Source organism: Acomys minous, assembly GCF_964271855.1.
Source record: "Acomys minous genome assembly, chromosome: 2".
NCBI lineage: Eukaryota > Metazoa > Chordata > Mammalia > Rodentia > Muridae > Acomys > Acomys minous.
Genome location: NC_140484.1, coordinates 36824721 through 36852419, shown reverse-complemented (window position 1 = coordinate 36852419; position 27699 = coordinate 36824721). Strand labels below are relative to the sequence as shown.

General features: G+C 44.2%; 1 protein-coding gene across 18 annotated transcripts in view; it reads left to right on the top strand.

The window, feature by feature from the left end:
• The window catches only part of TRPM3 (transient receptor potential cation channel subfamily M member 3), an 809383-nt gene extending 787117 nt beyond the window's left edge, over positions 1-22266 (top strand). For 17 of the 18 annotated variants that reach the window (XM_084750067.1, XM_084750062.1, XM_084750058.1 and 14 more), the window contains 4 exons: positions 4402-4552; positions 4665-4864; positions 8667-8799; positions 13575-22266. In XM_084750067.1, coding sequence (XP_084606193.1) covers positions 4402-4552; positions 4665-4864; positions 8667-8799; positions 13575-15027 — 1937 coding nt within the window. In that variant the 3' untranslated portion in view covers positions 15028-22266. The remainder of the gene's footprint in view (positions 1-4401; positions 4553-4664; positions 4865-8666; positions 8800-13574) is intronic. The other variant, XM_084750061.1, reaches the window with a different exon arrangement.
• The last annotated feature ends 5433 nt before the right edge of the window (positions 22267-27699 follow it).

Below are 27699 nucleotides of genomic sequence, written 5' to 3'. Positions count from 1 at the left end.
TTTCTACTACGTGATGTGTCAGTGTGACCCACATAGGCAAAGCATTGGGATCCCTTCAAGTTGAGCTGTAACCATGCAAATGCAGCAGTTACAGCCAAATTTCCCTTCTGCGCCCATACCCACCCTGTACTGCCACTTCTAAAACTCGCTTTTTTTGCTCCAAGGGTTGCTGGCTATGTCCAAGTCTGGCCACTTCTTCAGACTTGTATCTATTCCCCTTGGGTTTTGTAATAGTCCATATTGTCAGTCTCCAAGGCCACAGACAAAAGTTTAGTTCTATCAGAGTAGACCCATTAAGTTGTTTCCTGCTTTGACAAAGAAAGAAAGCAGCTCAACCTCTGCTTTGGCTCCTAAAACTTCGACACTGACTCAGCCTCAGCATCGGGTCAGATGCTATGCTACTAGGTACCACTTCCACTCTTTCTGTGATCAAGGCTTTAAATATGAACATGTTGTTTTATTGACTATGGATGGGGGCTGGTGCACCTCCACTAAGGTTTTACTATATATAGTGAATCTCAAACACACAAGCTTCCTCCCATCTCAGCCTCGCTGGTGCTAGGATTATGTAGATGCACCACCATACCTACCTACAGTCAGGTGTCTTCATTACAGGTGATAATGACCCAATTAAAACTGACTTTGGAGAAACAAAGTTATATGGTTCATGCAACTGGAGAGGGCCGAATTCCCACAAGTGTCAGTTGGCCATCAATTTCAGTTCTTCATGATGTCCCTCTTAGCCAGACCTTTTCTACTTGACAGTCTTACATTTTGTTGTAAATAGGGGGAAGGGAAAGCACCGGAGTCCACAGGGGATAAACAGAATGTTCTTATTCGTGGAAAGAACAATGGATGGGGGGAGGGGGCTAGAATCTGCAAACATCTACTGCAGGGACTCTACTGAGTGTCACTGACAAAGATGGAGATGACAGCATGCCACTTTGTACAACACTGGTAGTGACTAACTCATGTTTGCAAAAGTATTGGGAGAAAAGGGACCCAAAAGCAAAGTGAGAAAAGTAGGAAGGGGGAGACACAGTGATAGCACCCAGCCCCGAACCTCTAACCCTCCATCCATGTCACATGTACATATCCCTGGGGACTTTCGCAACAACTTGCTCGTATCATAGGACCATTGAAATAACTTAGCCTCCTTCCTAATAATTGCTGCTTGTCAGGTCTGTAAGGCACCCTGTTCATCTCCATTAGTGACTGACATCTATGTGTCTGAGTTATTGCACTTTCTAGTGCTAATAAATACTCAAAACACGAGCGTCATTAGCAGCCCTCATGGAGCAGTGCTTTGTACTAACTGCTGCCTATAAAGCTCACATCATCTTTGCTATTGCCAAATCAAGGCTGCCTCTTAATGATTCACTTTTATTATGATTATCACCGTCACATGGAACATGTAACCCATTTATGCTGCACTTCTTACTCTAGAATCTAGACCAGCTATTCTCAACCTGAAGGTTTTGATCCCTTTGGGGGGTCACATGTCAGATATCCCACATATCAGTTGTTTACATTACAATTCATAACAGTGGCCAAATTACAATTGTGAAATAGCAATGAAATAATTTTATGGTTGGGGGTCAGAGGAACTGTATTAAAGGACCATAGCGGCAAGAAGGTTGAGAAGTTCTACATGATGCTCTTCGAACTGGCCTGACATCTACACTGCCTGACTGAACCAAGCTAGCATGACTCGCAAGGTGCTCAAGAGATTTCTTTATTCAGTCAACAAACACTGACTGCTTTTGGGGTACATGAAAACATGCTATGTGGCTGTGCTTACCCAAAAGGAGGGTAGCCTTGAAAAACAATGCTCCATTGGGAATCTCAGGTATGGTACAGACAAGGAATTAAGCAATGGCAGCAGTGCAAGAGCCCCAAGACAAACAGCAAAGGCGTTAGGAGCCTAAGGATTTGACCAGTCCACTCCTGGCTGGAGGGTAGAAAGTAGGCTGCTAGGGATGCATGGAAGAGAAGAAATACACCCTGGGTAAAGCTTGGAATTGGGGCTAAGTTATCAACAGGGTTTATGGAAGCAACAGAAACATTTTTGGCTCAGAATCAGGAAGCAAAAGGGAGACTGGACTTCCAGGAACTATAAGAAACTTAGTCCAGGCTGTGCCTTTAGGGAGAAGTGAGAAGAGACAGGCCTGAAGAGCCACCTGCAGAGTTTGGACATCTCCTATCAGTGCATATCCTTTCAAGAACATCTTACAAGGCTGACTTGGGTGGTCATACTATCCAATCTATGTCAGTAACAAGATTGTGCCTCCTAGAAAACACCCAATTCCCACATCCAATATCTGGCATACAGAGACAAAAACGAGTGCTTTGGCCTCCTTATCCCGGCCATAGTATCAGAGACTTGGTGGCCTGATGCTAATAAAGCCCTTCCTAGCTGCAAAAGTATGTTTTAACGTTAAAAAAAAAAAAAGATCACGTGACTTTTGCAGCCTAATTAAAAGCTCAGCTATTTAAAAAAAAAAAAAAAGGTAGAGGTGTTGGAGAGATGGCTCAGTGGTTAAGCACACTGACTGCTCCTCCAGAGGTCCTGACTTCAATTCCCAGCAACCACATGGTGGCTCACAACCATCTATTTTTAAAAAATCAGTTATTCAACAACTAGAGCATCTGACACGGAGGGTTAAGAAGAGGCATCGTGCCTATGACTCCATGGGGCTTCTGGCTCAATTGTCTGGGCAAGTACTGGATGTTAGTAGTGTTTTTCTGGCTGCTAGGTGAGCCCTGGGTATTCAGGGCTCAGAACCTCTGCAGAGTGCAGGGCCTGGTAGAAGGAGTTCTGGAGAAGAATGGGTCCCCTTGCTATACTGCTCAAGCCTTGTAGATTCTGGGTGCTCATGCAACCCCTCCTGCCTATGGAAACTGCTGAGGCCTCTTGAGGTGCTCTTACCTGCTGCTAACAGACAGACATAAAGTTACCCTGTTCTAAGGCCAGTGTAAAGCAGCTGGAAAGGAAGGGCTGTCTCACCTACCACCTACCTACAAGCAACATCTGGCTCTGTGGGGGTTTAAGTGAGAAGGGCCCCCATAGGCTCATATATTTGAATATTTGGTTTCCAGATGGTGGAACTGTTTAGAAAGGATTAGGAGGTGTGGCCTTTTTAGCATCATAGGTATGGCTTTGTTGGAGGAGGTGTGTCAACGGAGCTGAGCTTTGAGGTTTCAAAAGCCCACAACAGACCCAGTCTCACTCCTCTCTCTGCCTGTTGCCCGTGAGTCAGATGTTAAGTTCGCAGCTCCTGCTCCAGCACCATGCCTGCTTGCCTGCCTGTTGCCATGCCTCCCACCATGGTGGTCATGGACTCACCCTCTGAAACTGTAAGCAAGCCCTCCCAATTAAATGCTTACTTTTGTTAAGTTCCCTTGGTCACTGTGTCTCTTCACAGCAACAGAACAGTAACATAAACAGGCTCTATGAGCCACACTGTGGAGGGCTATAAAGTATTATCTGGCACTCACACACCCTCCTCCCCTTCCACTTACCTGGAAACTCCAAGCTGGTCTCCTTAGCACATTACTTCCGCTCACCCACTCTGACACATCACCTTCCTTCTTGTTCCCACCCCCAGGTCACCCTGAACACCCCTGCCTTTGCCATTTACTCTCCAGAGTTAGGCTTTATGTCTTGTGCCTGAAAGGTACATATTTGGAATGAAAATGTGGTTGGTGTGCTTTTTATAAACAAGTAGCTGTGGGCTCTGGGGTTCCTCCCTGTTACCCCAATCCCTATTATCCTCCTCATCCATCAGGGACACTGAGTAACAAGCTCTCTTGGTGCTTCCCAGGGTGCCGCCCTGCACTGTTCCTTCTGTACTGAGACAGCAAATCATTGGCCAAGGTTGTGGATTGTTTCTCACAGCAATTAACAGTTGCCCTGGTGTTAATTTCCAATCAATAGCCTGCCATGCTTGGCTCCAAGCTGTCCGCTGGAGGCCTCTACAGCACATTTTGAAAGTAACTTGCCAGGAGGTAGGACTCTGGCCCTGGCTCCTCCAAAAGCCCTCACCAAGCAGCTTAGGAACACCAAATGCCCCCTCTCCACTGCCAGGGGCCGAGGGACTGAGGGACCAGGCAGGTGGCTCTAGACACTTCTTGCAGTCTGATGACAGATTGGGGACACAGGTGGACCTGCCTCTCCTCAAGAGTGGTGGCCCTTTGAATATTCATGAAGCTCTCATTTTCTTATTTTTGGCTTTTTTGAAACTTTTTGGTGTTTGAGGTGGCTGTATTTTTCTTCCATTTAAACCCCTCATTTGAATGTCTCTTGCTCTCCTCCCCCCCACCACCTCACCCGACCCCGCCTTTTTAATTTAAATCAAATAGCCGTTGTTTCTCATTTCTTACCTGTGTCACTTCCTCTAGCTCCCTGCGGACAGAATGAGACTCGAGAGGATGGCAAGACAATCCAGCTGCCCCCATGCAAAACAGGAGCATGGATTGTACCAGCCATCATGGCCTGCTACCTCTTGGTGGCGAACATCCTCCTGGTCAACCTCCTTATTGCTGTCTTCAAGTGAGTGGCCACTTGTTCAGGCATACAGGTGGATGGACGGGCAGCAGGTGGAGGGAGCCAAGACTTCAAGAAGGAAGGCTTGTTTGTCATGTGACTCTCTGGTCTGTTTCAGCAACACGTTTTTTGAGGTAAAGTCGATATCCAACCAAGTGTGGAAATTTCAGAGGTACCAGCTCATCATGACTTTCCACGAGAGGCCGGTTCTGCCTCCACCGCTCATCATCTTCAGCCACATGACCATGATATTCCAGCACGTGTGCTGCCGGTGGAGGAAGCACGAGAGTGACCCGGATGAAAGGGACTACGGCCTGAGTGAGCTACGAGCCGGCACCTGCAGCCGGAAGTTCCCAGCAATTCTCACTGGCAGTCAGGCAGGATCCATGCCTTTTTGATTCTCCTGCCTCAGGCATAGTTAGGGGGATGGGACAGGGACCTACTTGATGAGATAAGAGACAGAAGGAAGACAGTACAGCGTGAGCTGAAGCCAGAATTCTTAGCCGCTTCTTAGTAAGAGAAAAGCCCTTCTGCATACACTGCTTCCAAGGCTCCCATTGTAAATCAACCACATTAATACACACCAAATGCTATATTAGATATAATTTTTAAACAGTGTAGCCTAAGTTTTATTCTTCCATGCTGATTCGGAGACTATCACTACTCCAGATCTTAAATGTTTTCTAAGCCTTCCGCATCGTTCCTATATGATTTTTGGAAAATGAGCCTTGCTTTCAAAGCACAGAACAACTGCCTTTCTACCAGTCACCACCCACCTCCTAGCCCCGGGTTGCTGAAGGGAAGCTTGGCTGGTCTTGAGCTGGAACAGCTCCTCACTGTGTATGAATGTGTGACTCATTGCAGGGGACTTAACATATCCATCTCTGCACATTAAGTACCGATGGCTCCTGCAGGCTCCTAAATGCCCCCTGGGCACAAACTCTCCAGAGCTGCTAGAAATGCAGTGACTTACAGACAATCTACTGTGCTTTTTCCAAATGTGCCAAGTCTACATCTACATTAAATCCACAAACAAAAGCATCAGGCTGGTGGCCCAGTAATCTCTACCTCTGACTCATGAGGTACCAATACACCCATGGCGTAACTAGAGTTTCTTAGTCAACTGTTTTTCTAAACCTGAAGCTCTTTGTGATCTCGGTGACTAAGCAATGGCCAACTTTTTTCTAGACATTCAGATCAGACATTTGGGAAAACTGGCTACTCCATTCTGAAACACAAGTTTAGGCAAACAGGAAGCTGGGGATCCCTGAAATTTTGCCCTCAAATCATGCCAGCATGGTCCAATGCTAGGCAAGGAATGCTGTCCTGATTACTACGCTGCAATCAGTGACCCCAGAGGTCAACTCAAGACTCACAGTCAGTTTCAATAAAGCCGGAGCATTTGTGATAGAAAGTTTTGCTTAGCTATAGAGAGCACCAGATGAGTAGAAGGAAATACAGTACAGGCCAGGGGGCTGGGTGAGTTATTTTTAATCATCTCTGTGACCAAATACCTAAGGAAAGAAATTTAAAGAAATAGAGATACTTTCCATATTTCATAGTTTATAGGGCACCATTTATTATAGCCAAGAAGGCCTGACGGTGATGAGTCTTTATGGCAGTGGGAGTATGACCTGGGGGATCGGAAAGCAGAAAAAAAACCAAATCAGCAACCTGGCCAGGCTATGAACCTCAAAGACCCATCCTCAGTGACTCATGCAGACCTCACATACCCTAAAACTGCATCACCCTCTGAGGACAAGCTCCTCAAACACATGAGCCTCGGGGCCGTAGTTTGTGCTCACACTGCAGCAGGGGCAGTCCAGAGACCTGTTTCTACTTTGGAGCCCCTTTCATAGGTCTAGAGTACAGAGAACGCCTACCATACATACCTACCTCATCTGTGTGGTTTGGCTTGGTTGTGTTTTGTTTGTAAGATAGGGTCTCACTTTATGTCTCTAACTAGCCTGAAACTCCCTATATAGCCCAGCTGGCACCATAGAAGCAATTCACTGCCTCTACCCCACAAGCGCTGGGATTAAAGGCGTGCACCACCACACCCAGCCATTTTCATTGTTTTCTTATTTTCAGCCAGAGTAGTATTGGCTACATCACCAGTTCCCTGGACATGTGACAGGGAGGAGCAGGTGACAGACTTCTCAGAGACTTCCTTCTCTCAGGGAAGATCTCGAAAATGTGACAGAGTGAGAAGAGTAAAGAGCACAGAGGGAGGCCCTGCATGTATCTCCCCATTAGGGAAAAGTGAAGTACTCATCATCAGTGTATGGCTGTCATTAATGATCCCAGAGCACTGTCAAGTTCTTGCAGAGCTTCAGAAACAGTAAACATAGAGATATATGGTAAAATCTGACACAGTAATATATATATATATATATATATATATATATATATATATATATATATATATACACATATATATCAGTATAGGTCTTGGGGTTTGGCTCAGTCCATAAAGTGCTTTTTATGCGAGCATGAGGCCCTGAATTGGATGTAGAACATCCACATAAATGCCAGGCACAGAAACAGCAGCAGTGTATGTTGCACATACACATACACAGACACAGACACACACACACACACACACACACACACCACACAGCGGGGATGGGGGTGTGTGTGGGAATCTCAAAGCTTGTATTAGGTCTACTCCTTTGGATCTTAGAAACATCCCTAGCAGAGGGCAGCATGGATCTTTGGAACTGGGGCTGGAGTCTATACATGGCCTCTCTCCTTTTTGACCCTAAAGTTCAAGGCTCTGTGTAATTTCATGACCACATCTCAGGCATGTCTATCTGGCACAGCTCTCTCTCCCCTCAGGAGCCTGACATATTTGAGAAGTGCAGCCTAACTTCTGGTGTTTTCTATATTTTCAGTGGCTTTTACAAGTCATGTTTTACAGCCTCCAGCAAGTTCTAACTAATGTTCCTAGGCAAGCAAGAGTGATCTAAAGAAACAAAGCTCCAAGGAGCTAAGCCTCAGACCTCCAACCACTTGAACCAATGCCTATGGCATCTCAAGGTCCCGGGATGAGAAAGACGTCCTGATTTGGGAAATTTCCAAAACAACTTCTTGCCCTAGCCCTGTTCCAGAAACCATTCAAAAGCTCACAGTTCCACCAGACTTCTGTTGCTGTAGGAGTTTTGGGGATGGCTCCCTTCTCTTAGCAAAAAAAGAAAAGAAAAAGGAAACAGAATAACAATAGCACAAACAAAGGAGGCCACTTTTCTTACATAGCAGAACGGGAGGTGATGGTCCGGAGCTCAGCATGGCTCACTGAGGTCAAAGACCCAGACTTCCTGTAGGTTTTCATGGCAGCTATTCCTTCTCTGTAATTTTGTTTTCAAGGTGACAGAATAGTTGCTGAGCCTCCGGTCATCAAATGTTTATGTTGAAGCTAAGAAAAAGAAAGGAAGCTGAAAAAGTATAGAAAGAGCATATCTCTCTCTCTCTCTCTCTCTCTCTCTCTCTCTCTCTCTCTCTCTCTCTCTCTCTCTCTCTCCCCTCTCAATCAGGCAAGCAAAATCTCTTTCTGGCACACTACCCCTCCCTACAATACGTTTCTTTTATTTCTTGGTCAAAACTCAGTCTTGTGGTTGCTAATAATTTCAAGGATGACTAGAAATGAGCGCCGTTGGCTTTCCTGTCTCTGAAGTAGAGGTGGAGGTAGGCGGCAGGATAGGAAAAGAATGGGGTTGAACAGAGACGATCAATCAATAACATCAGCGTGTCACAGTACACAGCCCAGGAAATTTGGAGCCTTTAAGAAACATCCATGCTCCCAGTTGCTTGCTTTCCTCATGTTCTCAGTCCTGCGGCTTCCTTAATTAAGCCCAGCTCCTGCGGTAGCCAGGTATACCCAGGTGGGCCCCAGAGACCACAGGATTCAGCAGCTCAGGAAGGAGCTGCTGATTTGAGAGGCCTAATTAGATTTGGATTCCGTCTGGAACTCACAATAGAATCTGGGCGACTTTTCCCCCAGCCTGGATTTCTTTAAAGCTGTCATTAGGCCACAGACCAGATGCCGTCGCGGTCCCTGCTCTGTCTCATGGCTCTCTCTCTCCCATCTCCACCCCATCCCCCACCCCCCCACCCCCCACAGAACTCTTCATAACTGATGACGAGCTCAAGAAAGTGCATGACTTTGAAGAGCAGTGCATAGAGGAATATTTCCGAGAGAAGGACGATCGCTTCAACTCATCCAATGATGAGAGGATACGGGTGACGTCAGAGAGGTGTGTACCCCGGGGCCCCGGCCCCACACAGATGCTTCCTGCCACAGCCCAGGCGACCAGCTGAATTGTCCTCACATCTCCAAAACACAGACCTCTTATGCTCATCCTTACTGCCCAAGAAAACACGGGCCTTCTGAAAGAACAGGACACTTCTTGTTAAGTCAGCAGATCAAAGTCCCAGATTTAGAGATCCTGGGTCTTTCCAGGGGACAGTGAAAGCTTCAAGCTGGACAGGGGACTTGGTGAGTCCACGATAGATCTGGCTAGGACCAGAAACTGGAAAGTTTTGTCCTAGACAAAAAGTCCAACCGAGGCTTTTCAACAAGCTCGTGTTTCATACAAGCAACATTAAGCACTAAGAGTGCTAGTCAGAAGAAGCCCTGTTTGGCTTCTGTGAGTGTTCTCTGGCCTCTAATAAGCAAGAGCAAGGGTTCTGTCCATCAGTGAGAATAATGATTGGTATTTTTCCATGAATTATTTTTTTTAATAAAACAAGATTAAAAACAAAGAAGTTAGTACAAAATTTTCTATCCAGATTTTTGTTGTTGTTGTTGTTGTTGTTATCACTTATCAAATGGCTTTGAGAGCCAAGAGACCCATAAGAAAAATCTCCTACTCAAACATGAGTACCTGGGCTCCTGTGGCTGCACCAAATCACAGGACAGGCATGGCCTCACGTACACCAGTTACCATAGTGCTGTCAGGGCGGAGACCGTAGGCTCCCTGGGGCTTGCTTAACTTAAAAATATGCAAGCTCCAGGTTTACAGGGAGACCCTGCCTCAAAAAATAAGGTGCAACACACACACACACACACACACACACACACACACACACACACACACATGAGGGGTGTGCGTGTGCAGAATCTTTGATATCTAACAGCTCTAGATCTAGGCAAACGCTACTACATTTTCCTGTGCCTCTTACATTACAATAGACCAATAAAACCACCATTCCAAGCTAGCATATTCATAACCCAGTATTTGGAAATAATGTTCATAAGAACACTCCGAGAGTGTCACAAAGAACTGGAATAACTACACTTTGACTGTTTATTCTATAAAAACAGAAAGAGCAAATTGTAAATCGTGTAGAAGTCATAGTAGATTAATGATTGCAGTCAGTGTGATGGGGGCTTCAACGATTTGAGTAGCTCACTTCTAACGTTCATGAAATGACATTTTGTGTGCTTGCATGTGAGATTTCTTATTAACTGTGTAGAAATCACCAAAAAATGCAATTTTTTAAGTCTTTTGCTCTTTTTTTAAAAGAATACAGAGTATATACATAGGTATAGTCACATATGCCAACGAGTGGTTTTATCCATAGGTACCAAGCCAATATTAATAAAATTTAAAGCTGTGCACAGATTTTATGCACATCTGCCACTACAAAACAGAAAGATTTGTGATATGTTGTAAAGTAGTTCTTTGGCAACCAGAGGAAGGAGCTGAAATTCTGAATCTCCCTCTCTCTCTCTCTCTCTCTCTCTCTCTCTCTCTCTTTCTCTCCCCTCCCCCCATTCTGAGGCCTTGGAAAGCTGTTTGTGAATGGACATACAGCCATGTGCTTCCAGAAAATTGTGCCACGTGGGACTATTACCATAGCAGAGACACATTTCTTCAGCATATGTTTTCAGGCCTTCGAAATGCTTTTTGAAGTCAGAAAAACCATAGGCCTAGGAGGCAAAAGGCGCAAGAATAGAGAGGCATGTTAAGATGCCGAGAAGGCTTTGCCTCTCTGAGGAACTGTGGTCATGAGGCCCCGATGTCAGCACTCATGAATATACTGTGACCACGTCAACAACTCCTTCTGTGAAACCCAGGAAGGGACCAGAGTCTCTCACTCCATGGCAGCAAACTCTGCAAGCCTCCTCCTTCCCCGACCTGGCAGGGTAGCTCCTCAGAGTGTGAGTGAGCTGAGAAGGTACCCTAGATGCAGAACAGAGCAGAAGCCTGCCCTCCTGGTGCATTGGCAACTGAAGGACTAGGCCTAAAGGACCAGCACGGCCTCCTCAGCAAACCCAGGGCTGGGAACCCAGGCCTCACGCTGCTTCTGTGGCTTCTGTTTGCAGTGCTGCTGTGGTTATTATTGGGTTCTTTGCATTTCTAAGAAAACCCAAAACTAATATTTTCCAACAATGGAACAGTATGCAGCACAACAGAAATGCCCCCAAAGATGCATTGGGAATCCACCGAGAGACCAGGCATCCGTACTCACTGCCTCAGTATCCTCCAGGGTATCCTTTCTGAGGGCAGTGGCAGATGTCTTCACCTGCTTCATTCACAGCCTCTTAGCATAGGCAAAAAGATCTGGGAACAAAGATCTTGCACACGCATGTGTCTGTATGTAGAGACATCAGCAGAGATGCCTATAGTTGCATTTCACTGTTGATTGTGCACAGGCCATATAACAGAGAATATTATATAATCCTCCCTTTGTGTTACACAATCAGACTGCAGAGATTTGAAAGTAAAAGCACAGAGCTTATTCCCCTTTCAGGGGCATGTGCCACCTCTCATCTCCTCTGTACCCTGTTGTCATCACCTTCTGAGTTAATCTGAAGTGAGCATCTCTCTAGCTGGAGATGTGAGTGACGGAAAGCTAAAAACAGGCTCCTTTCCATAGGACATCGTGATTTCCACCATGACCTTCTTTCTCTGTCTAACTTAGTCACTGTCTGTTTCTGTCTCCTTGGGGATTCCTATTGATTCATAAATTCTTATCATTGCTGTCTGCATTCTATTGCTTAAGCTATTCAGCCAGAGCTTAAGTGGCCACAGCCATGACTGAAAAAATTTTGGTGGGCTGTGTCTGTTTGCGCATGCATATGTGGAGGTCAAAGGGGAACTTGCAGGAACAGGTTCTCTCTCTTCTACCATGTATATCTCAGGGATCAAACTCAGATCATCAAACTTGTGGCCCATGCCTTTGCCTGCTGAGCCATCCCACTGGTCCTAGACTTTTCAAGGAAAAAAAAGAGTAAATTTAAAGAAAGCTATCTAGTAATATTGACCCTAGGTCCTTTTTTGATTTTAGCTTGTACATTAAGCTCCTTGCACACAGGTCCAGGCCCACATTATTAGGCTGTGAAGTAGTTTGATGGTTAATCACACCCAGAATAATGGATGAAAACAGATTAACCCAGGCCCTCACTGTATTCTACAAGACAACATACCAACCACCCAGGGGTGTAGAGAACTGATGAGAATTGGTTAAAAATAGCTCTTGAGCTGGTTATGGTATGGCATGACTTTAATCCCAGGACTCAAGAAGCAGAGGCAGGCAGATCTTTGTGAATTCAAGGTCGGCCTGGTCTACAGAACAGGTTCCAGGACAGCCAGAGTTCCATAGACAGACCCTGTATATATATATATATGCCCCTTTGCAGCTGGCTTCCAACTCCAGTCCTCTCTGTTCACATCTGTGCCTCCAACTCCAGTCCTCTCTGTTCACATCTGTGCCTCCAACTCCAGTCCTCTCTGTGCACATCTGTGCCTCCAACTCCAGTCCTCTCTGTGCACATCTGTGCCCCCAACTCCAGTCCTCTCTGTGCACATCTGTGCCTCCAACTCCAGTCCTCTCTGTGCACATCTGTGCCCCCAACTCCAGTCCTCTCTGTGCACATCTGTGCCTCCAACTCCAGTCCTCTCTGTGCACATCTGTGCCTCCAACTCCAGTCCTCTCTGTGCACATCTGTGCCTCCAACTCCAGTCCTCTCTGTGCACATCTGTGCTGCTCCACTCTGAGGGCTCCCATCAGACTTTTCCCAGTGTTCCTGGAGAGTTTCCTCCTCCTGCAACCCAGCTTCCTCTCATTCTTCCTGGAGTCCCTGTCTGTGTCCAGCTGACTTCCCTATAAGGCCTCAACCCTTCTGACTCTCACTTGCTCCATTTCTCTACGCCACAGGAGCCTTGGCCTGAGGGGTGATAGACAGAAAGGCCTCACCATCCAGGCTATGGCGCACAGACCTTTTTCAGCCCTTGGGCCTGTGATCACATTGTAAGCATGCCAAAACAGCACCATTATCCCTTTGGATATCAGCCCTATATCCACTGGCTCTAGGAAGAACAGCAGGAGAATATCTATTCTGTGCTAATGCTTAAGTACTACTAGGGAGCAGCACGACCTGGGGTATGCTGAACCAAAAGTTAAGAACCGCTCAATTATGTCAGGCACAATAGAGGCTGCCTGCTGTCCCAGCTGTTCAGGAGGCTGAGGTAGGAGTACCACCGAGAGAGCAAGTGCTGCCTGTGCAACAGAGAGAGGCTTCCTTTAAAAATTACCACTAAAGCTGGGCACGGTGGCACACAGGCCTGTAATCCTAGCACTCGGGGAGGCAGAGACAGAGGCAGAAGCAGAGGCAGAGGCAGGTGGATCCCTGCGAGTTCAAGGCTAGCCTGATGTACAAAGGGAGTCCAGGGCAGTTGATGCTACACAGAGCACCCCTGTCTCAAACAATCAAACTACTAAAAGTAAAGAAAAGCAATGGATTAGATAGTTTCCAAAGTGTCCTCCAGCACAAAAGTATGCAGATCCAGTGATCTTCCAAAGCAGTAGGAATGTCACTCTCCGCCCCCCAGCTCCTCCCCTTACCCATAACACCTCCACTCTCTCCCCTTCAGCCCTTCCTCTTATCCTTAACCCTTTCGAGTCTCTGATTCTCCCTCAGAACATGGCTTTGCCATCTTCTCGCCTTATCCTCTAACTCCCCCAGCAGAGGAACTTGACTTAAGCGACTCTTTTTTTTTTTTTTTTTTTGCTTCTCATCCAGGGTGGAGAACATGTCCATGAGGCTGGAAGAAGTTAATGAGAGGGAACACTCCATGAAGGCTTCACTCCAGACTGTGGACATCCGGCTCGCACAGCTGGAGGATCTTATCGGGCGCATGGCCACAGCCTTGGAGCGACTGACCGGTCTGGAGCGGGCAGAGTCTAACAAGATCCGCTCAAGGACCTCCTCAGACTGCACAGATGCAGCCTACATAGTCCGCCAGAGCAGCTTCAACAGCCAGGAGGGGACTACCTTCAAACTTCAAGAGAGTATAGACCCTGCAGGTGAGGAGACCCTGTCCCCAACTTCTCCAACCTTAATGCCCCGTATGCGAAGCCACTCTTTCTATTCGGTCAATGTGAAAGACAAAGGTGGTATAGAAAAGTTGGAAAGCATTTTCAAAGAAAGGTCCCTGAGCTTACACCGAGCTACTAGCTCCCACTCGGTAGCAAAAGAACCCAAAGCTCCTGCAGCCCCTGCAAACACCTTGGCCATTGTTCCCGACTCCAGAAGACCATCGTCATGCATAGACATCTATGTCTCTGCCATGGATGAGCTCCACTGTGATATAGACCCTCTGGATAATTCCATGAACATCCTGGGGCTGGGCGAGCCAAGCTTTTCAGCTCTAGCACCTTCCACAGCCCCTTCAAGTAGTGCCTATGCAACCCTTGCACCTACAGACCGACCTCCAAGCAGGAGCATTGATTTCGAAGACCTCACTTCCATGGACACTAGATCTTTTTCTTCAGACTACACCCACCTCCCAGAATGCCAAAACCCCTGGGACACAGACCCTCCAATGTACCATACCATCGAGCGTTCCAAGAGTAGCCGCTACCTAGCCACCACGCCCTTCCTTCTGGAAGAGGCCCCCATTATAAAATCCCATAGCTTTATGTTTTCTCCTTCAAGGAGTTACTATGCCAACTTTGGGGTGCCTGTGAAGACAGCAGAATACACGAGTATTACAGACTGTATCGACACAAGATGTGTCAATGCCCCCCAAGCGATAGCTGACAGAGCCACCTTTCCTGGAGGTCTCGGAGACAAAGTAGAGGACTTATCTTGTTGCCACCCTGAGCGAGAAGCAGAGCTGAGCCATCCTAGCTCCGACAGTGAGGAAAATGAGGCCAGAGGCCGGAGAGCTGCCAATCCGATATCCTCTCAGGAGGCTGAAAATGCAGACAGAACCCTATCCAACAACATCACAGTTCCCAAGATAGAGCGCGCCAACAGCTACTCAGCAGAGGAGCCAAGCGCGCCATATGCACATACCAGGAAGAGCTTCTCCATCAGTGACAAGCTTGATAGACAGAGGCACACCGCAAGCCTACGAAATCCCTTCCAGAGAAGTAAGTCCTCCAAGCCGGAGGGCCGAGGGGACAGCCTATCCATGAGGAGACTGTCTAGAACATCGGCTTTCCATAGCTTTGAAAGCAAGCACAACTAAACCATCTTACCATGTGTTGCAGGAGGCTTGAGAATCCAGCACTAAAATTCTCCCCAATGTCCACCTTGTTCCCCCTTCCTTGAGTTATACCTGCTTTATTCTTAGCTGAACAAAACAGTGCTTGGGAGACATTAACTCGAAGGTAACCTCTGGGCCACAGATCAAGCAAGCATTCCATCCGGCCCAGTGCCAAACACAGGGGGTTAAGGCATGTTCACACTTGTCGGGCAGGGACGGGTAAAGAAACCGGAAAGGGGTTAGAGATGAATGTGTGTCGCCAGGCACCACAGAAAGCCATGAGCTCTGGGGCGCAAATGTGCTCAGGCACTCTCATGCCAGCAGGCATTTTGGGATTTCTGCCCTGTCATCAAGAGTTGAGGAGACAGGGCTAAATTGCAAAAATGAAATAAAAGTAGCCAGCATACGAGATGAGATATTCTAAATTTCAATTCTGTTTTCTTTTCACATTGGTTCCATCACTGGTGACTGATGAAGAGCATCCTTTTTATTCAGTATAAGCCGGCAGCAAGCAGTTCTACCTAACGTCCCACATCCTTCTCATGCCACCACTTCTGTAATTGGTCATTATAAAGAAAATCAAGGTAACAGTCATATATACGGTTCACCTGTCTCTTCTATATTCACTTCTGGTGCCACAACTGTTTTATCTCTTTAGAAGAAAATAAGGAAACAGAAAATGCCTTTTTTTTTTTTGAAAGAAGAATTGATGTTGAAAGCAAAAGTCCTATGATTTATAATACACCATGAGCAATCAAGTATAGCCAAGTAAGCTCAGGATGAATGTAATTAGATAATTTTATATTTTTAAGTTATTTTGTATCTCACCTGTCATCAGTGAATTCACCCATCGAATATGTAATATTGAACTTTAAGAAAAAAAAAAGTGGGAAGATCTACCATTAACTTGCCAGTGGGCTACTGTTACCGTCTCACCAGTCATCGTGTGTGTGATGCAGCTGTGTGGCCTTCATCATTTGCATGTCTCCACTACATCCTCTGAACACCTCCAAGATGTAACTGCCAAATTTCCACACCACTTATCACGTGGCCATTTTGTATTTGAACATATGGTTAAATGTGGATATTTTCATACCTAGAGTTTAGCCATCTAATCTGGGCTCAGCATAAACTTCATCAGAGTTTTTCAAGGGCTGGTATCTTTTTTATGGAAATGTTCCAAAGTACTTTTTAAGGAAGCTTAAAAACCATAAATAACCTTAGACTTGACTAGGGGCTTGATATCAACCCAAAGCCATCAGTTGCAGGCAGACCAAGAATATGTTTCTTATCTACAGAGCTATAAAAAAGATACAGTAGGCCAAAATAGAAAGCAAATCTACTACATAGGAGTTCTATAGTTTATGCTGCTTACATATACATCCACATACACAGACTTATGTTTGTATAAAGTATACATACGGACACAGAGATTTCTTAAGAAGCTTTGGCTTCCTGTCATCTGAAGGTAAAACCAAGATTATTTTTTAGTATCCAAGAAGTTTTGCTAGAAAAAGTTCATTGCACTATTGGACCCACCGATGAAATTATACTTTCAAAAAAAATCTCTGTCATCTTAATCAAGAACTGTCAAACTAGCTTGCCCCTACCCTCTGACTCCTCCTGTTTGGAAGCACCCACTGTCGAGAGACATCTCCTTCATTCTGGTTTCTCTGATGCAAAGCTATTACCTCCAAGTGCAATCTGAATAGATGTGTGACTCTAAGCCAGCTTGTATTATATGATCTAGAATGGAAGCATAAGCTTCAAGATTAAAATCTGGATTTCAAGTGGGATCTTGACCACAAAACCCTGGATTTCTCTTTGGATCATTGAACATTTATAAATAATAAAGTCTTTAAGAAAAGTGATTCAGAACTAGGAGTAGTGATGATGCACACCTGTGGTTCCAGTCTTTGGAAAGAAGAGGCAGGAAGATGAAGAACTCAGAGCCTGGCTCTGCTGTAATGTCAAGGTCAAGACCAACCTGGACTACATGAGGCCCTGGTTCAAAAGAGCAGAAATAAAGGAAGGAAGACAGACAGGGAAGAAAGAAAGAAAGAAAGAAAGAAAGAAAGAAAGAAAGAAAGAAAGAGAGAAAGAGAGAAAGAAAGAAAGAAATAGAACGCAGAATGAAAAGAAAATGGCTGTGAGCCGGAGCTGAGTTCACTGGCACAGCAGTTGCTTAGCATACTCAAGGCCCTGTGTTCTATCTACAGTGGTAAAAGGTGGGGTAGAGGAAGGAAGGGATGGAGGAAGGGTAGAAGAGTGAAAACAGAAACATGGTTTAATGTTCCTGGTGCCAACCCCTCCTTGGTTCTTCTCACTATAGTTGTAAACACCAAGGTATGTATCATTTAGTGAAATCAGGTCAGTCCACCACAAAATCTCTAGCCTTTAAGTATTTTTTTTTTAAGAGAAAAAAAATTTTTGGCTGAAAAGAGTGGCAAGCTCCCATCCATAAAGAATCCTTTCTCATCCTTGGTATTTGGGTAACACCCAACCTCTTCATGGATGACTGTGCTAGAGACGTTTCCTTATTGGTGATCTTCCTCGCAGCAGACAGGCTTTGAACCTGGCAATAAAGCATGTGTCTCTGAGCCATGAAATCCCTGTGAGAGAACCAGATGGAAACTCTGATCCCTCCCAGACCCCAAGTTCACTTCCACGTGAAGCTGTGATGCACCTTGAAGGGGTTCGGGACTCTCCTAGTTCCGCAGCGATTGATGATGAGGAAAGAGGCTGTGTCCGTTCATTGTCAGTCGATCTGGAACCAAGACGATATACGTCTAGACCATCTCCCTGTGGTTCTCAGGAAGGCCGAGCCTCAGCACCAGCGTCTGAACCAAGGCCTCATGGCTTGTGTTCCTTGGCTTAGATGCGGTTAGCTGGACGGCCCCATGCCCTAACACTTTCATGATTTTGAGTAGCAAGCATTCTCAAAGGCAGAGACTCTCTGAGGGAATCCATAGGAGTCCAAGATGAAGCCATCGTCTGTGGCCATAGATAGAGGAGGGTACGAAGCACTCTAGAGCCTGGTTTAGAACCACCTTGGAAGTGAGAGAGAGAAAGAACAAGCCTACATATTTGTGTTTGTTGGGATCACCTGAGAGAAAGAACATGACCCGGGAAAGGAAATACTTCACAGTCCTGAGCTTTTGTTCTGCATGAAAATTAAGTGCTAACATCTTTGGTGGAGTGTGTGAAATCTATAAGCCAAATGTAAACAACTTTAGACACAAACTGTGTAGGTGTCGGCAGCCATCTCTTTCCTGTGCACATGCGTGTGTGTTATTTTCAGTCCCATCTCCTTCCATTTCTGGGTTCTCTGCGTACCAGCGTGACATTGATTCTGTGGCCTTGTACAGACAACTTGTGTTCAGCTCATTTGTTCCACCATGTCCCTGATAGAGGGGACCTTAATTACCTGCCTCTGTGAATTAAACAGCTGCTCAGCCAAGTCATTGAAGACCATACATTAAAAAAAAAAAAGCCAGAGAGAGCTCAAGGAAGATAGATTATTTAATCATTTGCTTCATAGGTGCCAATTTTTATATACTATGATGTGTAATTATTTGTTCTACATTGCTTGCTTGTTCCTTTTGGGAAAGAAATTAAGGATGCGTTAGAAAAATGGCCACTGAGGTTTCCTGATTAACCACCATATTTTATATTTACAGTTAGAAACTGATAGATTTGAATGGAGCATTAGAAAGCAAGAGCATAATAGTTAAGGTCAGTTTGTATTTCTGCGAGCCAAAACGAGGGCAGTCAGAGTGTGGCACTTTATAGAACTGGGTGTTTCTTTAAAGTTGAAGCATCCAGGGCCAGTTACTATTTAGCACTTTGAAAATTCCCCCTTAAAAAAAAAAGATATATATGCCAGAGTAATGAAAGGGGGGGTGTGCTTGTGAAAACACAAATGTGTTTCTTCTGAATGTTACAAATGTATTTTAAAATCTGGTTTCTATAGATAACATTATGGTAGATCACTGGATAGTAGGTTTTCTTTCTTTTCCTGCAGCTGTACAAGTCTAATCTCCCTGGGTGTTTTGGGCTGTTTGATTTCTTTAAAGATAATAAATATTATCCAGTTATCCATCATGCTATATCTACAGGCTATGCCATGAGACATGTTGGGCAATGCTGTATTATAAAAACACATGTAAACCTATCTGTAACCTGTGTTTAACCCAGCATAGTTGTAGCATGTGGTTGTATTAATGAACGTTACAGGACAGCTTTATAATCATTTATAAATCTGTAACATTCAATAAAGAAGCACATGTGGCAAGGATTAATTACGCTCCCATTTCCACGTTATTTAGCAGCCTCCGGTAATGGGCATTTTTGTTCCTGGTCTTCATTGTGTTGTCCACATTCCTCGGACCACTGTAACATATTTGTAAAAGCTGATGTGCATCCACTGCCAGGTCCCACGAGCTGGGAGAGAGGCAAGATGTGGTACTGTGATAGACAAGCTGGCATGTTATGCAAAAGACTATATAACAAATGAACTTACATATTTTAAGCTCCAGTTGAATTAGCTGTTTGTTTACGTCTGCTGACCCCATGTGGAAGCAGTGTACAGTATTTTATAAAGACGTCCATTCAGTAGCACTGTCTGTCTAGATAAACGATGCTAATGTTTAGATGGCTGTATATTTGGCCTAGATATTGCATTCAGCTCACTAATCTTTACAATAACAATGTGACTTGACTGAAGTAACCCCTCTCCAAACCCAGTCTTAACTTTGTGTCAGCACACTGCACGCTGTGCTATACGCATTTCTTTTGACTTTTTTTTTTTTAAGGCACTTAACGTTTTATTCTTGTCTTGCTTCAACACTTAAACCAGTTAACAACTCACTCAAATTGTTGGGCTTCTTAAACTGGGGACTACTTTCAGGTTTTAAAAATGGAAAGCAAACTATCAAGGGTTTCTTTTCTTTTTCAGTTTTTTTTTAAAGCTCTGAACAAATAATGTGAAATAAAATATCAACTGCAAGTTGCAATAGCTTGGGGACCCAGCAATGGCAAGCCAGCACCGCTCTGGCGTCCCGAGGTCTAGGTGTGGGAGCATCTGTGATATACAAAAGATGCATCTTGGATTCTTTAGGGCTTCCTGGGTGTAAATTGCTAAACCAGAGATGAACATCGAAGGTCCACAGTGACAGGGCAGAAACACACAGATCTCTGTGAGCGAATGGTCCCACAGTCATGGATGAGACCTCTCTTCTTGTCCTGTTCCTTTCACACCCTGTGGGTGAGCTGGGCCCAGAGGTGGGAGTGGGGTGATATCTGATGAGACACCAGATGACTCTGAGAAAGTTTGTTCTTTAAAGAAGTGGTCGTTCGATTCTTAGAAGTCATTCAACACCTGGAAAGGAATGGATCCAATTGGCACAGTCAAAACACTCCCAGAATAAGCAGGGAGCTCTTCTTCTCCCCATCAGCTTTGCCCTGTGTCTTGTAGCTATAAGCCAAGCTTCCTCAGTCCCTCAGATTAGTGTCCATAAAAGAGGAAGTAGGTTCTGGCTAAAGAAAAGCAACTCTTTAGTTTCTTTTTCATATTAATTTCAGAGAGTCGCTGGTGTTGCCTTTGTCCTCATTACCTCCTTGCACTGATTATCTCTAATAAAATCAAGCCTCACTGATCTCCGTGTGTCATCTAGAAAGGGAGGTCCCACTGTCCAGATCACCCAGATTCATCAAAAGAGATGATGATTTCTTTCCCAAATTTCCTGGACTAACTGGCCACCTTCTGCTGGCAGTATAGGATTCCTGAATATTGTTGGAGACTGGAAAGTGACAGGATGGGCATCTATGTAGATGCCCATATACTCTGAGGGGCATCAGTGCCAGCCATGACTCTAGGCCCTAGATGAGGCAGATTGCCGAAGAATGTGAGACACGGGATGAGATGAGCCTTGGGCATGGGATCACAAAAGATTTTTTTGTCCCCTTTCTTTTTTTTCTTAGTCCAAAGCTATCTCTTCTCCACCCCCATCCCCACCCCGTCACAGTATATGTGTGTTGGACTAACAGACTCATCCATTACCTCATATCCCTGTAAACCCCAAAACAGTAACCCCAAACATGAACTACCTGGAAGAAACCAGTTGTTCTGAATTTGACCCAGGTCTGATGGTCTGTTTGACTTCTCCTCCTCCATTCAAGTTCCTAATGTTGCTGGCGTGGTACCTGTCACATCTGATTCCAAATTGCCTATCTGAATCCTGAAAGGCTCTCTACATCTTTACCAGCTTCCCACACATGGCCAGAACCAGTTGCCTGCCTCTCTGTAAAGGGATTGCAAACTCAATCCAAGACCCAGATCTAGAACACAAAGGCATGGGCTTGAGAAAGACAATGCCAGCAGGATTTGTTAGGCATGAAAAATACACATCTCACAGAAAGATTCAAATTTGGGTTTTCAACTCCTGTGCTAGCCACACACGTGTGTCTGCAGCAGTATTCCCAAGGGCCAGGTGTGGGGGCCTCTGATTTGGAGCCAAGCATGGTCTGACTTGTGATTCCCACACAGTGAGCAAACACCTCAAATGCACTCAAGGACATGGAGTGGGGAAGAGCAGCTCGCCATGCTCGGGGTGACTCCTGGATAACTTCCGTGTCTATTGATTAGAATGTTTTTCTGGCTCCAAACACAGGAACAGTGTGAGGGAGACACAGAGGAAAGATGTCATAGCATGTGAAGACTTAGCAGCTTCCTGTCACTGGAGCATCTGACCTGAGTTTTTATTGCTGCTACCACTGTGTAATACAGCCCGTGTAGTCAGTAAACTGTCCTCACAGCCATTTCATAATCTAACACTTAGACTCTCACTTGTAAATGCTCTAACCATAGTTTATAATGGGGGGAATTATTCAGATACCATTTTTAAATGAATTCCTATGAATACAATGATTTTGAAATTGGGTTTACTAAATATATATACATCTTTTCCTTCTTTCATGTATGGATAGACAAAGGTTTGCATATCTACTGACACTATGAATATATATAAATATATATAAATCTAGAGGAATTGTTCTTTTTTAAAGGTCTCTTAATGGATTCACAATGCACTTTGAGCTTGTCTGTTTAGATATATAATTTGAAGCAGAAGTTGGCAGATACTACAGACAAAGAACTTTCTGGAATTTCTGTAACAAATGTTTTGCAATAAAAAATATATATATAAATAGTTTAAAACATGACCTAGACTTCCTTGTGCATTTATGTGTCTCTATCTGTTTACTTCCATTCTCAGACCAAAGTCCCTGGGGGTTCCTAGGGAATCATGGCCAAAGGCTCCATGAGCTGCTCACACTGGAAAAGTGGAAGTTACAAACTCTATAACTATGGGTGTGTTTACCATCAAAGAGTGGAAGTTATAGGCCAATGCCATGCTTTGTTTCATTTTTAATTTGAAACACTTTCAAAATGATTAATATCATATCTAATTCTATATTTCTGGTACCTTCTAAAAAATATGAAAATCTAGCCATAGGAGGCTTACCATATTTCCATACATCTGAACCGTGCTGTACCATATCACTTCTACAGGATTCTCCAATACGCCATAGTCTCTACCTCTCCCAACTGTCTCTCATCTCTTATTTCCTTCTCTTGTTGAAATTTCCTGAAAGGCCCCTATCACCACTGGAACTTCAGTACTGAAGGATGTAAAAAGGCAGTGACAAGTCTAGAATATTTAAATAGAAAAGACTCAGAGTAACAATTTGTTTGGGGGGAAAATAAGGAAAGCCTTACTTTATGCTAACAATGTATAACAAGTATGACTTCATTATCCTATTTAAAGTATATCCTGAGATTTTTTTTTCCTTTAGATTGGCTTTACAACTATGGTTTAGATCCCACTAAGAAGAACAAGCAATAGCCCTTGCCTTTATAAATGTTTTAATTTTAAAAAGCATAGGAAGACAAATTATAATACATATACATTTGTTTGTTTGATTGATTAGTTGATAGATTGATTGACATAGTCTCATTTTGTTATACAGACCAGTATAGAGCTCCAGGGCTTGAGCAATCCTCCTGCCTCAGCCTTCTAGTTAGCTAAGAATACAATTATATATTTTGAGCCTAGTTAGTCCTTTCATGACAAGTAATTCGTGCCCAAAAGATACCAAGATGAATAAAGTAAGCTGAGCCACTGATCCTGCGAGGCTTTAACTACATCTCTCATGAAAGTGGGATCATATCATTACCACTTAGTTGCCCAAAGAATAAAGCATGAAAAATACAAGTCTGAGACTTAGAGTGAATACCCCGTGGCTTGGGAGAAGAAATGATCTCCTGGTGATGAATGAGCCCTGCTTACTCAGATGCTTTGTAATGGAATGGTTGATACAATTTCCTGAAAGCCATATGTTATGCTCTTTAACTTAATAGCTACTGAAACACACATGGCATTCAAAAAAAAAAGTACCCTAGAAAATCTCAAATATAGATCAACATGGGGTCTTCCTTGAGTGAGATACTGATGCAGGTGAAGAAGAAGAAGAAATTCTGTAGAAATAATTATCACAACTTTTTGTTCATGTCACTTCCCTTAATTGAAAGCCAGAGAACCTGCTCTACTGAACCAGGAAAGTCTTTGATAGCAACATCCTTTTCACTGGAACTTTTAGTGATTACTTTCTCTACCTCTTTAAATCACTTGTTATTTGACCTTTTCTCAGACATTCAGCACATCACTATGTTAGAGATCAAGCCATTTCCTTAAAGCCATGGACCGTATTGTGGTCAGAATCTGTCAATATATTGTTGGACTAGAGACTAGTGGCTCCTAGTTACCCTAGGAAGGATGTCACTGGAAATCAGAATATTACTCTAATGTTCTCTGTCTCAAATATGAAGCACACATTTTTTAAGTTAGATATATTAGTTTTTTAGACCTTTCTTGGCAAAGAAACATAAACTTGGAAGTTTAGACAGCAGAAGAAATTTATCCCCTAAAATTTCTGTAGACTTTGAGTCCAAAGGAAAGGTGTCAATAAGTTTGTCGCCTTCTAAGGATCTGAGAGAGACTCTTCCCCCATGATCTTGCCTGCTCTGTGGTGTTTGCTCACATTATCTGCTATTCCTTGGCTTGCACAAGCATCACTCTGGGCTCTGCCTTCATGTCACATGATGTTCTCTCTATGCGTTGTCCCCAAATATCTCCTTTTTAGAAAAATGCAAATCCTATTATATCAGACACCACCCCTCTCCACCTTGACTAATTCCATCTACCATGATCTTTTCCTCCCTAATAAAGTCATATCTGAAGTAGTTGGGGCTGGGACATCCACCTAAGGATTTGGGGGAAGAACAAACTCAAACAGTAATGTTGAGTGAATCTGTACATAGGTTTATAGAGGGCATTGGTCTCTTAAGGTAAAATATTCAGAATTAAAGAATCAAACCAAAACAATGTATGTGTACCAGAAAGAAAAAAAATGATAAATCAGGTATCCCAACCATGAAGCTATTAAAACTTTTAAAATCTTTTGTCTTTTCATGAAAATACAGGACATTGAGATGGCTCTGTAGGCTTTCCACACAACGTTAATAAACTCAGTTCAATTCCCAGAACCCACTTGTAGGCAAAAGAAGAGAACCAAGACCTGATAGTATGCCTCTGACCCCCACACAGGTGCCAAGGTATGTAATTACCCATGATCTCACACATACCACATACATACAAACAATAAAAAATAAATAATTTTCAAAGAAGCTACCTAGTGAGCTTGAGGCCAACCTAAGTGATTTAGTAAGACCCTGTCTTAAAAAATAAAAATAAAATCCAGTATAGTGTGGCTCATACCAGTAATCCCAGTCCTTGGGAATCTGAGGAAGAAGGCTCCCTATAAGTGTGAGGCCAGCATGGGCAGTTGTCAGACCCTGTCTCAAAAATGGTTGCCAGGCATGGTAACACGTGCCTTTATCCCAGCACTCAGAAGGTAGAAGCAGATGGACCTCTGTAAGTCCAAGACTATCTGGGTCTTATAGAGTGTTCCTGGAAGCCAGATCCATATAGTAACCGCTAATCTTAAGGAAGCAGAGGGGGCTACCATAGTTGATAATGATAATAACAATAAGTGCTGGATACATGGGAGATGTGGTAGAGCCCTTGACTAGAATGTACAAGGCTCTGTGTTCATTTCCAATTTCATACAAAAATAAAATAAAATAAAATAAAAAGGAGAATATATGGTTTGACCCCAAATTCTGTACCGACTTATATTTACATATAAGTCATGAAAAAAACTGAAGACATACCTCAAAAAATAGCAAAAGTTTTAAAATACGGTGTTTCCTTTTGAAAATTTAAATCTGTAAAAGGAATCAAAAGTGTGCTGAAGCTGGGGGTGGTGGCACACACCTTTAATCCCAGCACTTTGGAAGCAGGGGCGGGTGGGTGTACGTGAATTTGAAGCCAGCCTGGTCTATCTAGCCAGTTCTTACTTAGCCAGGACTACATAGAGAGACTCTGCCTCAGAGAGAAGGGGAGTGAGAAACAAAAGTGACCAGAGCAAAGCTGGGTGACATATTAGGAGGCACCAGCTTCATTCAGGAAGTTTTCTTTACAGTACTGTTGTTAAAGTCCATTGCAGACATTATCCAATAACCATGAGCCTTCAACGCAAGCCGTCTCCTCCAACGAATGGTATAGTTAGAAGAGAACGGGGGAAATGGCTTAACTACTAATGTCATCAAATTGTATTCTAAGGCATAAATATAATCAATGCCTTTCGAGCAGTTACTTTGTTCCTCTGAAAGAACTGAAATTTTTATTAAAAAGGCAAGACAGTCATGACTAAAAAGATAATTACATGTTTTCATTATTTAATTAGAGCTGTTGGGGGAAAAAAATGGGAACAAGAAGCCTAAGTATGGCTCATCAACATTCAGAGCGCTCAAGTAGAAGCTAATGGCCCCCGGGAAGACAGTGCGTGGACGGTTTCCCACATTTGGGTAGGAAATTGGAGTGCATAACCCACACTGAAGACTGTGTAGAACAGGACTAAAAAGTCTTTAGAATTAAGAGGAAAGAACAAAGGCCCTAGCTTGACAGAGCCTGAAGGAATTAAGCAGGACTAAAGAATAAAGCAGGATAGAGTTAGGTGTTCCCAAGACTAGAGTCCTAGGTAAAACAAGTCTCTTCCATGAGAAAAAAAAAACTTAGACAAATGCCTGGGAATCAGCGGGAAGCCACCCCGCCCTGGGCAAAGGCCTCACCACTGAGAGGCACTGCTGAGTACAGTGGCCCCTTCAATTCACTGAATCCTTCAACACTTCTATGATGTTAGCGTTATTACTCTCTGCCCTAGGTGGAAGAAAAGAGATCCATCATTATACACATCAGTGCCCAGCTAGAGTCTGGACTTTATCCCATGACAGGAAAAAAGTGGCTGAAGAATTCTAGATGTGCTAGTGGGAGGGTGTGTGTGTGTGTGTGTGTGTGCAGTGGGGCCTGTTGAAGGACTCCTTTCCAGGCAAAAGTAAAAGGAACTTCTCAACTCAAGAAATGTCCCTTGAGTGACTAATGCCTGGCAAACACCAAATGCTGCTGTGCTACCCTCTATCTGAAGCAGCATCTCTCTCACTCCTGGTGAGCTAAATCTTTCTCTGTAGAGACTATGCTTAAGTGCATGCCCAACAGCCTGCTTCCTGGGTAGTAGTTGTGCCTTGGAGATCAGTTCTAGGCTCTGGCTGAAGCGATACCTTTGCCTTCATGCTTGGATTGATAGGATTGGCGGTCCAGGTGCCAGTCAGCTAGCCACGGTGGTGCACACCTATGATCTGATGACACTCAGGAAGGAGAGGCGGGAGGATTGTTCAAGGCCAGTTTGGGTTACATCATGGGATCAAAAGACAATAATGATAATGAAGGTAATAGTAACAAAAGTGTTGACTAGTTCTTCTCTTGGGAATTTGGACTAGAGATGGCACAAAGAGGCAAGCTGGATAATAAACGTGCAGTGCATACCCTTGAGTGGTCAGCAGTTAGGTTCCGGGCTGTTGGCTGAGTTGCAGAGGAAATGGAGAGAGAAGAAGATAGTCACCAAGGCAGGAACAGATGTAGGAACCAAAAAGATTCTAGATTCTTCCTGGGATGTAGCTATAATCCCCCACAGTTCTGCTCTAAAAATCATATCAGTATTCTTAAAATAAATATTTCTGTCATACACTGAATAATGTCCACAAAGATTCCCACAACCTAATCCCCAGAACTCATGGCTATCAGCTGGCATTGCCAAGGTAAGCATCCCGAGATGCGGAAATGACTCCCCCCACCCCCCCGCCCCCGGTTATTCATGTGGAGGTGATTGGAAGGAGAAGGGTCAGAATCAGCAGGCCAGGGACAACAGAAGTAAGCCAGAGGGAGGAGACTGAACCCCAGGAACGCAGGAGGCCTCTGGGAGCTGGAGAGGACAAGGTCCACGTTCCTCTCCAAGAGTCCTTAGAAAGAATCAGGCCTGCTGCCATATTGGTTTCAGATTAAGACACATTTGCAATTATGGCCTGCAGAACCATAAGAGGACATCATGTGATTTCTCAAAGCAGCAGCTAGGTATGAACTGGGAGCCGCTAAGCCTCCCAGCCATCTATCCTCTATTTAACTGCTACATTTCTCTATT